At 36.4% G+C, this 12,303-nt stretch overlaps 1 protein-coding gene across 1 annotated transcript in view; it reads right to left on the reverse strand.

Annotated features, from left to right (window-relative positions):
- SOS2 (SOS Ras/Rho guanine nucleotide exchange factor 2) overlaps positions 1 to 12,303 on the reverse strand; it is a 125,465-nt gene that overhangs the window by 47,845 nt on the left and 65,317 nt on the right. The window contains exons 8-10 of the mRNA XM_072629785.1: positions 7,597 to 7,695; positions 2,238 to 2,365; positions 935 to 1,584 (exon numbers count right to left, since the gene is read on the reverse strand). Coding sequence (XP_072485886.1) covers positions 935 to 1,584; positions 2,238 to 2,365; positions 7,597 to 7,695 — 877 coding nt within the window. The remainder of the gene's footprint in view (positions 1 to 934; positions 1,585 to 2,237; positions 2,366 to 7,596; positions 7,696 to 12,303) is intronic.

Below are 12,303 nucleotides of genomic sequence, written 5' to 3' on the forward strand. Positions count from 1 at the left end.
AGTATATCTGATCATGTCCCTGTCTTATTTAATAAACTCCAGTGGCTAAATATAGGATAAAATGCAAAAAAATTCTGTGTGGCATTTAAAGCTCTTTACAGCCTTAATCCAACCTATCTTTGCTGTTATTGTTTAGTTGTTATCTAGTTGTGGCCAATTCTTGGTGACCTTATTGGGGTTTTCTTTGCAAAGATAATGGAATGGTTTGCCATTTCCTTCTCCAACTCATTTCACCGATGTGGAAACTGAGGCAAACAGTATTAAGTGACTTGCCCAAGGTTACACAGACACATTACTATTACATAGTAAGTGTCTGAGGCCCGAGTTAAACTCAGAAAACATAGCTGTCCTGACTTCAGACCTAGCACGCTATCCACTGTCCCACCTAAATGCCCCATACTGCTTCACATACTCATGCACTTCCCTCAACTTCACCTCTTAGAAGCCGCAGCTCTTTCAAAGTTCAGTTCAAGCACCACAAGATGCCTTTTACAATCTTCTGGCTGCCAGTCTCTCCCTATCCAAAATTACCTTGCATTTACTTTTCATATATTTTATATAGTCTTATATGTGACATGTTTCCCCTAATATAAGGTGTTTGAGATCAGAAACCATTTTATTTTGGTTTTGTATGCTCAATGCATTGCACAGTGCTCAGCTGCTTCAGTCCTGTCTGACTTTGTGACCCATTTGGGGTTTTCTTGGTAAAGATACTGGAGGGATTTGCCATTTCCTTTTCCAACTCATTTTACAGATGAAGAAACTGAGGCAAACAGGGTTAAGTGACTTGGCCAGGGTCACACAACTAATAAGTGTCTGAGATCCGATCTTCATGATTCCAGGTCTAGCACTCTATTCACTGTGCCACCTCGCTGCTCCAGCTGAGCAGATTACAACTGCCCTTCCCTTTCCACCCATAAATACAGACACACACCTGCATACATGTGGTAGGTTAGCCTTTCAATTAATTTCACTACAGTTCCTCCTTTAATGATAGGAATTCCACTTTGCAAGTTGTCTTCAAAAACAATGTTTTCTTCAGAGTCTTTTACAACAAAACGATATACTTCTGGACTTGGCAACCTCAGTGGTTGTTCATTTTCTTCTTTTAGTAATACTGAATCTAGCATTCGATCTAGCGTACTACGATACTGAAGAGAAATCAAGGCTGCCATCCAATTATTTTTCTCTTCCGTGGACTTGGCAGCAAATATAATGCTGTTTTCATCTTTGGAAATCAACTCAAAGGCATGCTTGTATTCAGAAGTGTCATCCTTATCACAGATCTGTATTTTCCTCATAATAAATTTTTCTTTCAATCTGTATTCTGCATTGCTATAACCTGGAATCCGGGACTGTCCATGATTAGTTTTACAGCTAATCATTAAGCCATCAAAAAGAAAAATATGGCGTTCATGTTTAGCTCCTATTCTCATCAATGGGCCTTCCATTATAAATTCATTACAACATTGACCAATATCTTTGCCTTCCCATCCATCAATATTTTTTTGAATTTCATTCATTTTCTTTATGGCCAAGTGTTTGCTCCGTGATTGACGATTATAAAATCGACAAACAGGATCCCTATAAAACACAACCAAAAACATTTTTGCAGTTACTGTTAAATCACAATTAAAACAAATGCAAAATGAATACTATAAGAGCTCATACCAAGTTGCAAAAGTTATGCATTATCAATTCACATTAATTCAATTTACTAAACAAGATGAAATACCATACTACCTTTCAATTATTTCATTGATTCATAGGTAACACTAACAAGTCATTTCCACTGTCTCAGATTCCTTACTTGTGAAATGAGAAAAATCGCCTATTATGCATTACATACCTAATGCCTTAATTGAAAATATAAAGAATAGTGAGCTTCATACACATCAGCTACAGAAAACTGTAACATATACCCTACAGAATAATGATGTAGATTTTCTAGTACAATTTAAAGGCAAATATTTAAATCATTTTCAGTATCTGGAAAAGACATGCAAAGTCAGTTTAAAAACATAAACCATGCCAGTACATTTAATTCTCAACAATGACAGTCTGATTTTTAAAACTGCTGGATATATTGTACTGCCACTTGAGGAAATGATACATGTTCAGTATCAGAAATGAAACAAAAAGCTATCACTACTAATAATCATACTTGGTCAGAAAACTAGAAATTAAATCCAAGTATAGTTTAGGGATCACTAGTGCTTTTTATAATTTGAACTCACGCAGGTCGCCTTCGAGGTGAATGCTTATTGCAAATCCGTTCCATGCTACATCGGAAATTCAGAAGAGCAGTAATAGCTTGTTTCAAGCATTCTCTGTCTTCTTGTTCTTCACTGCATTCTTGCAATTGCTAAGAAAAATTGGAAAACTCAAAATAAAATTTGCATCCTCAACTTTAAGAATTGTAAAAATGTAAATGTAAAATGTAAAAAAAATGTAAAAATGCACAAATTTGTACAAAAAAGTACAAAAAAATTTACAAAAATGTAAAAAAGCAAAGACAAAAGAAAAACAAACTAAAGGATTTTTTTTAAAAAAAAACCATAACAGAACAGAATACACACAGTAACAAAATTTAAGAGTTGAATGGGACTTCAGCAGTCATCTATAGCCCAAGTCATACACAAAAGGAAACCCAAAATAACAAGTAGTCAACCAGTCTTAACTTTAAAGACTTCCAAGGAGAGGAACCTATCCGTTCTCAAAGGTAAACCATTCCACTCTTGGATAGCTCTAATCATTAGGTCTTGACATCAAGTCTAAATTTGCCTTTTTGCAACTTCCACTCCCTACTCCTAATTCTTCCCTCTGGGATCAGATGGAACAAGTCTAGTCTCTCCTCTAAGACAGTCCTTCAAATACTTGAAGACAGCTGTGCTATCCCCTGAGTTTCCTCTTCTCCAGACTAAACATACTCAGTTCCTTTAATTGATTCTTATATGACACAGCCTCAAGGTCTTTCATTACCCTGGTTGCTGTCATCTGAACACGCTGTGTAGCTTATTAATTTTACATAATCACAATATCCCCAATGAGGTCTGACAAGGGCAGAGTACAGATGGATTATCACCTTCTTATTCCTGGAATCCATTCACTCTTAATACAGTCCAATATTACATTATCTTTTTTTGGCTGTCACATCACACTTCTGACTTATATTAAGCTTGCAGTCCACTAAACCCTCAAGGATCTATTTCAGAATAATTGCTTTCTATCCACAACTCTCCCTTTTTATATTATCCTGTATTAAGCTATCCCTCCCAGCTTTGCACTGTCTCCAAATCAGATGAGCATATAATTTATACCTTTATTCATATAACCGATAAAAGTGTTAAACATTACAAGGCTAAGCACAGATCCCTAAGGCCATCCACTGGAGACTTGTCACAAAATATTAACAGCTACTCTTTGAGTCTGCTAATCCAATCAATTGTGAAATCAACTGTGAAGTCATTTTATTATCATTTCATCTATGATTAACATATTATGGCCCAAGGGCCAGATCTAGCCCTTTGCCTGTTTTTGTATGGCCAGAGAGATCAGAATGGCTTTTACATTTTTAAGTACAATAAAACCTTATTAAGAAATATAATATCATTCTTAACTTTCTAGTCATATAAACGCAGGCAGCACAGCATTTAGCTAGTGGGCTAGAGTTGCCAGGACAAAATTTAGTACATAAGACTATGCTTCTCCACAAGAATAAACGGTGATACCGTATCAAAAGCATTACCAAAATCCAGGTAAACCACAACCACAGAATTCCCCACCCCACCCCCCATATATTAGTTTAGTAATCATGTCAAAAAAGGAAATGAAGTTAGTCTGGCATGACCTGTTCTTAATAAAGCCAGGCTGACTCTGTAAATTATTGTTTCCCCTTCTAGATATGGGCCAAACATCTCTTTAATAGAATTTTCTCAAGAATCAAAGTCAAGCTCTCTAAGTTGTAGTTTGCAGACTCTTTTCTTCTTTTGGAAAACTGGAACATTTGCTCTTCTCCAATCTGATGATAACTCTCTTAGTTTTCCATGAACTTTGAAATATCACTGACAATGGCTCAGTAATCATATCCACCTATTCTTTTAGAACCCACGGATGTAGCTCCAGTGGCTTGAATTCATTAAGGTAGCTAAGTGCTACTCTTTATTATCTCCTTATTTATTTTGGGCTTCAAGTTCCAGTTAGTCATTTTTATTATCATTTCTACTATAAAGGTCAGTCTCCTTTTCAGAGAAAACAGAAAAAAATATGTACACAAAATGTACTTATTACAAGACAACTTTTCTACAGTCCCTCTTTCTTGAACCCAACTACTACAAATATATTTCATATTCAAAATCGTGAGAAAAGACTAACTATGGGAGAGATTTCATGTAACTTTGAACAGAACAAAGCTGTATTGTTGTTTTCAAAATAAGGTGTCAGAAAATACAAAACAATGTTAATCTGTTTCTACTAGTTACAGTCAATACAAGAGACAAAATATACCAAACAAGAAATGTATTTACTTCTGTTTCATAATAAACTGCAATGGCTCTTTCTGCAGATGAACATGTCAGTTCTAATACCTTTGATAAGCAACACCATAAAATCCATATTAAGTACCATCATAATAAGCTCTAGTGTAGCAGCAAATAAATGGAAACAAAGGAGACTTAGAAATGACTAGACAAATTGTGGTGCATAAATGTAATGTAATATTACTGGCTAAAAGACAGGATAAATGTAATAAATACAAAGAAGCAAAGGGAAGTAAGCAGAGTAAGGAAATAATACATACAACTACTACAATGTCAACGGCATGAACACTACAAATAAGATAATCAAAGCTGAATACTATAAAATTAAAAGGCTCAAACTTGATCTCAAAGACAAGATATCTCCCCCTATTCCATTGAAAAGCTGGGAAGGGATGGTCTGAAGATATGCAACATTACATGGAGTACTACTGCGCCATAAGAAATGATGAACAGGAAGACTTCAGAGAGGCCCGGAAGGACTTAAACGATCTGATGCTGAGCAAAAGGAGCAGAAGCAGGAGAACTCTGTGCACAGCAATGACCACAGCGTGTGAGAGTTTTTCTGGTAGACTTAGAACTTCGTAACAATGCAAGAACTTAAAAAAAAAAATTCCCAATGGTCTTCTAAGGCAAAATGCCTTCCACACTCAGAGAAAGAACTATGGAATTCATTCGCAGAATGTAGCAGATCATCTATGTATGTGTGTGTGTGTGTGTGTGTGTGTATTATGTTTTGATTTGTTATATGATTTCTTCCATTTATTTTAGTTCGTCTACACAGCATGACTATAGTAAAAACGTATTCAGTAGGAAAGTATGTGTAGATCCTATGTAGTTCCGTCTTGGGGAGGGAGGGGAGTTGTGGGGGGTAGGGGGAAAAAAAATCTAAGTTTTATGGTAGTGATTGTAGAACATTAAAAATAAAAAATTAAAAAAAAGTTAAGCAACATTACATATATTGTCATGTTGGTTTTGCCAATAAAAAAATCTGTTATAAAAAACAGCTCTCTGAGAATAGGTAAGGATGTGGGGGGAATCTACGTAACGTAAAAAGAAAAAACAACAGTAAAAATCTATTAAAAATAGACTACTAAGTGCTAAGCACTCTCTCTCACCCTAATATCCGATTTATTGCTAAGTCTTGTTGATTCTAACTTTGCCACATCTCTTGTACATGACCTCTTTCTCTTCTCTGACACTGCTTCTACCACCGAGGTATAGACCTTCACACTTACACTACTGAAGGAATCTTCTGGTTGCTCTGCCAGCTTCAAGTATCTCCTCAGTACAGTTCATCCTCTCTTTAGCTGCTAAAGTTAGCTTCCTCATGAAGTGATGCAACCACATAAGCTCTCCTACTGTATTATACTCCAATGTCTCCCTATTACCTCCAGAATTAAACTTAAGATTAACTATTTGGCTTCTAAAGCCCTTCATAACCTCCTCCCTTCTTACCTTTTCAGTTTTTTTATACTTTACTTTCCTCCGTGTACCTTACAATTCAGAAGCACTTGCCTCTCTGTTGTTCGATCATACATGAAGCTCCATATACCAACTCAGTACATTTTCATTCCCTTATCAAGAATGATCTCCCTCCTCACTTGCTTGGCCTCCTTCTAGTCTTAGCTCTCCTCTGCAAAAGGTCCTTCCCAGCTCTCCTTAATGCCAGTGCTTTCCTTCTGAGATTATTTCCAATTTACCCTGTATATATCATGTGTAAACTCTGTGGTTTGCGTACTATTTCCTTTCCTCCCAAGCGAACATGAGTTCCATGGTGCCAAAGAATGCTTTTACTTTTCTTATCCCTAGTATTTAACACAGGTCCCATCGTAAGGACTTATTAAATATTTCTTTAGCCTAGTTCAGCAGCAAGGCACTCTGAGGAAGAGATACAAGGCAATATGTGCCAGGCAAGTCAAACGAGTTCACCACTTTTACAACCATGTCCCCTCAGATGCAGACAGAGAAAGTCTGCTGTACCACCTTGCTGCCCCAATTTTGGCCACAGCAACTCTAAAAGAGCATTTACTACAGTATAGAGGAGTTGTTATTTGTACCAATAGAGGAAGTAGTAATAGCAAAGAAATTACGGATCACTATATGTTTAAACATGAGTTGAAACAAAAAATTAGTATGAAAAATTTTTAACTACTCAGATAATATTTCAGGATCAATATTACTAAGTCTAAGATGAGAACAAACTTTCAAGTTGGAGTGGAGGGACATGCTTGCTGCCAGGGAGGCTGAGGCTGATAAGACTGCTTGAGCTCACAAGTTCTGAGTAGAACCTCTGAGAGGTCTACACTAAAATTTAGCACCTCAGGGAGTCCCCAGTAGGGGGGCCACAAGTCAACCTAAGGAGACGTGAACCAATCCTCATTTTAAATGTAGCAGGTCAAAGGTCCCATGCAGATCCAGAGTAGCACTGAGCCCATAAGTGGCAGCTCTACCTGAAGACTAGTGTGTGTGTGTTCGTCCTTCCTTGCCAAAGAAGACCATGCCATCAGAGAAATGATGACATGACTTGCATTTGACTTTGTTTTGAGTGAGAGAGGGCTGTGCAGATCACCAGCCTCACTCCTCCTCCAGGAACCAGATACTCATCAGGATGACTGGAGATGACCCAGGATGAGGCAACTGGGGTTAAGTGACTTGCTCAAGGTCACACAGCTAGTGAGTGTCAAGTGTCTGAGGTGAGATTTGAACTCAGATCCTCCTGACTCCTGCACTGGTGCTCTATCTACTGCACCAACTAGCTGCCCCAACCTGCAGACTGAGCAAGATAGGAAAACACAATCTCAACAAAAAAAAAAAACCTTTTCAAAATAAACTTTTCTATACTTAACCTTGAAGAAATACCATAAAACCAAATAAAGAAGTATATAATTTTCTCTGAGCTCCCTGGAAGTCATTTGCTTAAGAAATTTTTTGTTCAATTTGTTTTGTTCAAACAATAATTGTGATTGTGCTCACAGTAATGATATAATTTAGAACTAAGATCAGTTTTCAAACTTAAAAAATAAGGGAAAAGTTTGTTGACATAAGCTTTCATACTTACCTCTAACAATTCAAAGTAGTGTGAACAATGGTAAACCGGCACTAGCATAAGGCGTGGAAGAACATACCGCACAGCCTCTTTAAAGCCGTCAGCAATGGACTGGAAGGCAAAAAGAATTTTATCTGAAATATACAGAATACAGCAAGACCATAAAAGAACATAAACTTATCAAAAAGAAATAAAAATTAAAACTGGGAAAATGGACTTTTGTTTTCCTGAGGAGAAAATCATCTTCTGTAGCTACAAACACTAATATTTGAATATTTTTAAAACGTTGATTTCCTAAATTGACATTTTTTTCTCATAATAAAAAAGAGGGAAACAGAGAGATATTAAGGACAATCTTGAGGGCTGAAAAAATACATTTTCTCACAAAAAGAGAGTGGAATGTTAAACATTTATACACAGTTTTACATGATATTGTTGTCTGAAGTCAACTTAACTTTCTTCTACATTAAGTTACTCTGGGACCAAATCATATTGAGACCAAAATAAAACTCTAAATAAGTTGAAAAGTGGAGAATTTCCCATCTACTAACTGCTGTGGGAACACTCAAGATGTGTAACACAGGTACTAGACTTGGAATTAGAAGACTTGAGTTTAAGTCATAGCTATGCCACTTAATAATCATCTGACTCACAACCTCAGGCTCTTCCTTTATAAAAAGTAGATAATAAAACATCAATTCCTATCTCACAAATATAAAGAAAAGTGCATCATAAAACTTTAAAGCATTATGGAAATGAGATATTTTTATGTAAGCAAGTAGTATCATAGCAACTTGACTTACATGCACATTTTAATTTTGATGTTTACAAAGTATACTTGAATTTTATTGAGAACTGAAAAGAGAGACTTCTAAATTAGAAAATTAGATTTTTTTTTTGTTTTAAAATCTAAATTGTGTCTTCCAAAAAATACAACAAGCATGCAAGATGAAACCAAAAACCCCAAGATTAAAAACAGAGAACTGAGAGAAGTATGGGAAGATTTACATGAACTGACGCAAAGTGAAATAAGTAGACCAAGAACACAAAATATATAATGAAAGCAATGTAATTGGGGGGGAACAAAATTCAATGCCATATAATTACAATGATTAAGCTAGCCACTTTTTTTCACAGAGACAGAGGCAGAACATGGAAGTGCAATATTGCATATATGTGAAAGATTTGACTGATGTATCGGTTAGTTTTGCATTACAGAATTTGTTATTGTTGATGTATAATATAGTCGCTGATATTAGCATTTATTAAAGACTATGAAAATGGAATTTGATAATGAGAGAAAGCTGATAGGAAAAGATTTCTCTGTTATCTAATTAAAAAGGATGGAGGCTCAGAGTTAATTAATTAAAGAAATATTTTCTGTTATTTTAGAAATCAGAATTCCCAAATTTCTAATTTTACAACATAGTTTTTGATTGCCTTTAAGTCTATGGAAAGAATTAATAGGGTATCAACATCATTAGTAGGCTAAGCTGCTGGTATTTTGTGGGTTTGTTCCTGATAATATCCTGTCAGAGAGATATTGCTTAGGACCCTTATACACTGTATGTCACACAAGGACTGCTACAAATGACTCTTCTTGTGGACGTTAAAAAAACAGCAATTGGAGAAATCATAGCAGTAGAAGGAAAATAATGTTAATAATTAGGTTTTCACTTAAACAGTTAGTATATGTATAGTATGCTTTTTGGTAAGTCATTTGTAGCAAGAAGAGGGAGATATCTAAACCATCTTACACTGTAGTAGAATTCCTATCTAATTACAGTGTGTTCAAAATTATTTTTTTAGCTCATCACTAGTGGTTTTTCTTCTATATTTAAGTCAATTAAAGCACTGATTATATTTCTATATTAGAATATTTCACCCAGAACAGTCATAAACAGTCGGTGCACAATAAATGTTAAATGTGAATTGAAATTTTGAATTCAAAAATTATCCTCACCCATGAAAATTCCTCCCCATTCCCACCTTCTCCCATACTTTCGTCCCTACTCCTCCCTAAAACCTTTCATTCAGCTAATTCCAAACCACATGGCTTATACTCTGGTCCTCTTCTTTCTCCCACCACTAAACCTTGAACTGCTCTGCATAGGACCTTACACTCTGGTATATAACCTTTCACTTTATCTTGCCCTGAACCACTTTCTGAACATTTCCAGACCATGTTCTCCTCTGCTTCTTTCTACCTCTAGGCCCTCTTTATGTGGTATTTTCACTTATCTGCATGTAGGTTCCATGAGAACAGGGACCATTTTAATGACTTATTTTTGTATCCCCAATGTTTAGCACAGTGACTGTGGGAAGTGGAAAATGTTTTTTCATTCATTCATTCATTAATTCCCATACATCTTGCTCCATACATGAGGTATGGAATATATCTAGGTATATCTAGGGGTATGGAATGTTGCACGACCAAATTGCCAACATTTGCTCAATTATGGAGAAAAAGTAAAGAAGTTTCATAAAAACATCTAATTCTGCTTCATTGACTAAACTGAAGCCTTTGACTGTGTGGATCACAACAAAATGTGGTAACTCCTCAAAGAGATGGGAGTACCAGATCATCTTACTTGTCTCCTGAGGAACCTGTATATAGGCCAAGAAGCAACAATTAGAACCAAACACGGAACAACTGATTGATTTAAGATTAGAAAGGAAGTAAGACAAGGCTGCATATTGTCACCTCATTTATTTAACATAAGCAGAAATCATCATGAGAAATGCCAGGCTGGATGAATCAAAAGCTGGAATTAAGGTTGTCGGGAGAAATAGCAACAATCTCAGACATGCACACAACACCCACTTATGGCAAAAAGTGAAGAGGAATTAAAATGTCTCTTTATGAGCATGAAAGAAGAGAGTGTAAAAGCTGGCTCAAAGCTTAACCTCAAAAAAAAAACTAAGATCTTGGCAACTAGTCCCATCACTTCCTAGCAAAAAGACGGAGAAGAAATGGAAGGAGTATCACATTTTATATTGTTGGACTCAAAGATCACTGCAGATGATGAATGCAGTCATGAAATTAAGACACTTGCTCCTTGGAAAGAAAGCTATGGAAACTCTGGACAGCATATTAAAAAGCAGAGACATTATCTTGCCAATAAAAGTCCATATACTCAAAGCTATGGTTTTTCCAGGAGCAATATATGGCTGTGAGGGTTGGACTACAAGAAAAGCTGAGGAAAACAGAGCCAAGATGGGAGAGTAATGGCAGGGACTCACCTGAGCTCTCCCCATAAACCCTCCAATTACCTTTAAAAAAATGACTCCAAACAAATTCTAGAGCAGCAGAACCCACAAAATGATGGAATGAAACAAATTCCCTACCCAAGAAGGAAAAGTCTGTTGCACCAAGGTGAGAAAGGAGCACAGTCCAGTGCAGGCACTGACCTGGCCTCAGCAAACCAAGAGCAGACCTCGGAAAGACTGAATCACTAGCAGCAGTGTCAGTTTCTAGACCTCGCAGCCCTCAGACATCAAAGACAACTTAGAAGATCTGCAGCAAAGCACTAGCACACCAGAACTGGTCACCACAATGGAGGGGTGACCCTCCTCACAGTTCAAAGGCAGAAAAGAATGCTTGTGGTCACTCACAGACCAGAACATAGGTCAGGAGAGGAGTAAACACCTCTCCTTAGGTCTTACCACCTTGAAAGAACTGAAAACTTGCAGGTCCCTAAAAGTATCTCTGCAAATAGCTGCACAAAATCCCTGAAGCTTGGGACAATGCTCCCTCCCCCATGAAAGCAGAGCTATACTTTAACAAAGAGTTAAAAGTCATGTGATAGGCTGGGAAAATGAACAAACATTGGAAAAAACCTCTAACTATAGATAATTACTATGGTGATAAAGGAGATCAAAACACACACTCCAAAGAAGACAACAAAATCAAAGCTCCTATATCCAAAGCCTCCAAGAAAAATATGAATTGGTCTTAGGCCAAGGAAGAACTCAAAAAAGGACTTTGAAGATCAAATAAGAGATGTAGAGGAAAAACTGGGAAGAGAAATGAGAGTGATGTAAGAAAACCATGAAAAACAAGTAGACAGCTTAGTAAAGGAGACACAAAAAATATTGAAGAAAATAACACCTTAAAAAACAGACTAAGTCAAATGCTAAAAGAGGTCGAAAAAGTCAATGAGGAGAAAAATGCAAAATTGGAACTGGTCAAATGGAAAAGGAAGTCCAAACACTCACTGAAGAAAATAATACCTTAAGAATCAGAATGGAGCAAGTGAAAACTAATGACTTTATGAAAAATCAAGAAACAATAAAACCAAAACAAAAGAATGAAAAAAAAGGAAGACAATGTAAAATATCTCACTGGAAAAACAACAGACCTGCAAATTAGATCCAGGAGAAATAATTTTTAAATTATTGGGCTACCTGAAAAAACCAACATCAAAAAAAGAGCTTACACATCATCTTTCAAGAAACTGTCAAGGAAAACCATCTTGATATTCTAGAACCAGAGGGTAAACTAGAAATGCAAAGAAACCACTGATCACCTCCCAAGAGTCCAAGATGAAAACTCCCAGGAATATTATAGCCAAATTCCAGAGTTCCCAGCTCAAGCAGAAAATATTGCAAGAGTCAAAAAGAAAGAATTCAAGTATGGTGGAGCCACAGTCACAGTAAAATGTTATTTAACACCTTCTACATTAAAGGACTGGAAGGCTTGGCACAGGATATTCCAGA

The sequence above is a fragment of the Notamacropus eugenii genome, chromosome 1 (genome assembly GCF_028372415.1).
Source record: "Notamacropus eugenii isolate mMacEug1 chromosome 1, mMacEug1.pri_v2, whole genome shotgun sequence".
Lineage (NCBI taxonomy): Eukaryota > Metazoa > Chordata > Mammalia > Diprotodontia > Macropodidae > Notamacropus > Notamacropus eugenii.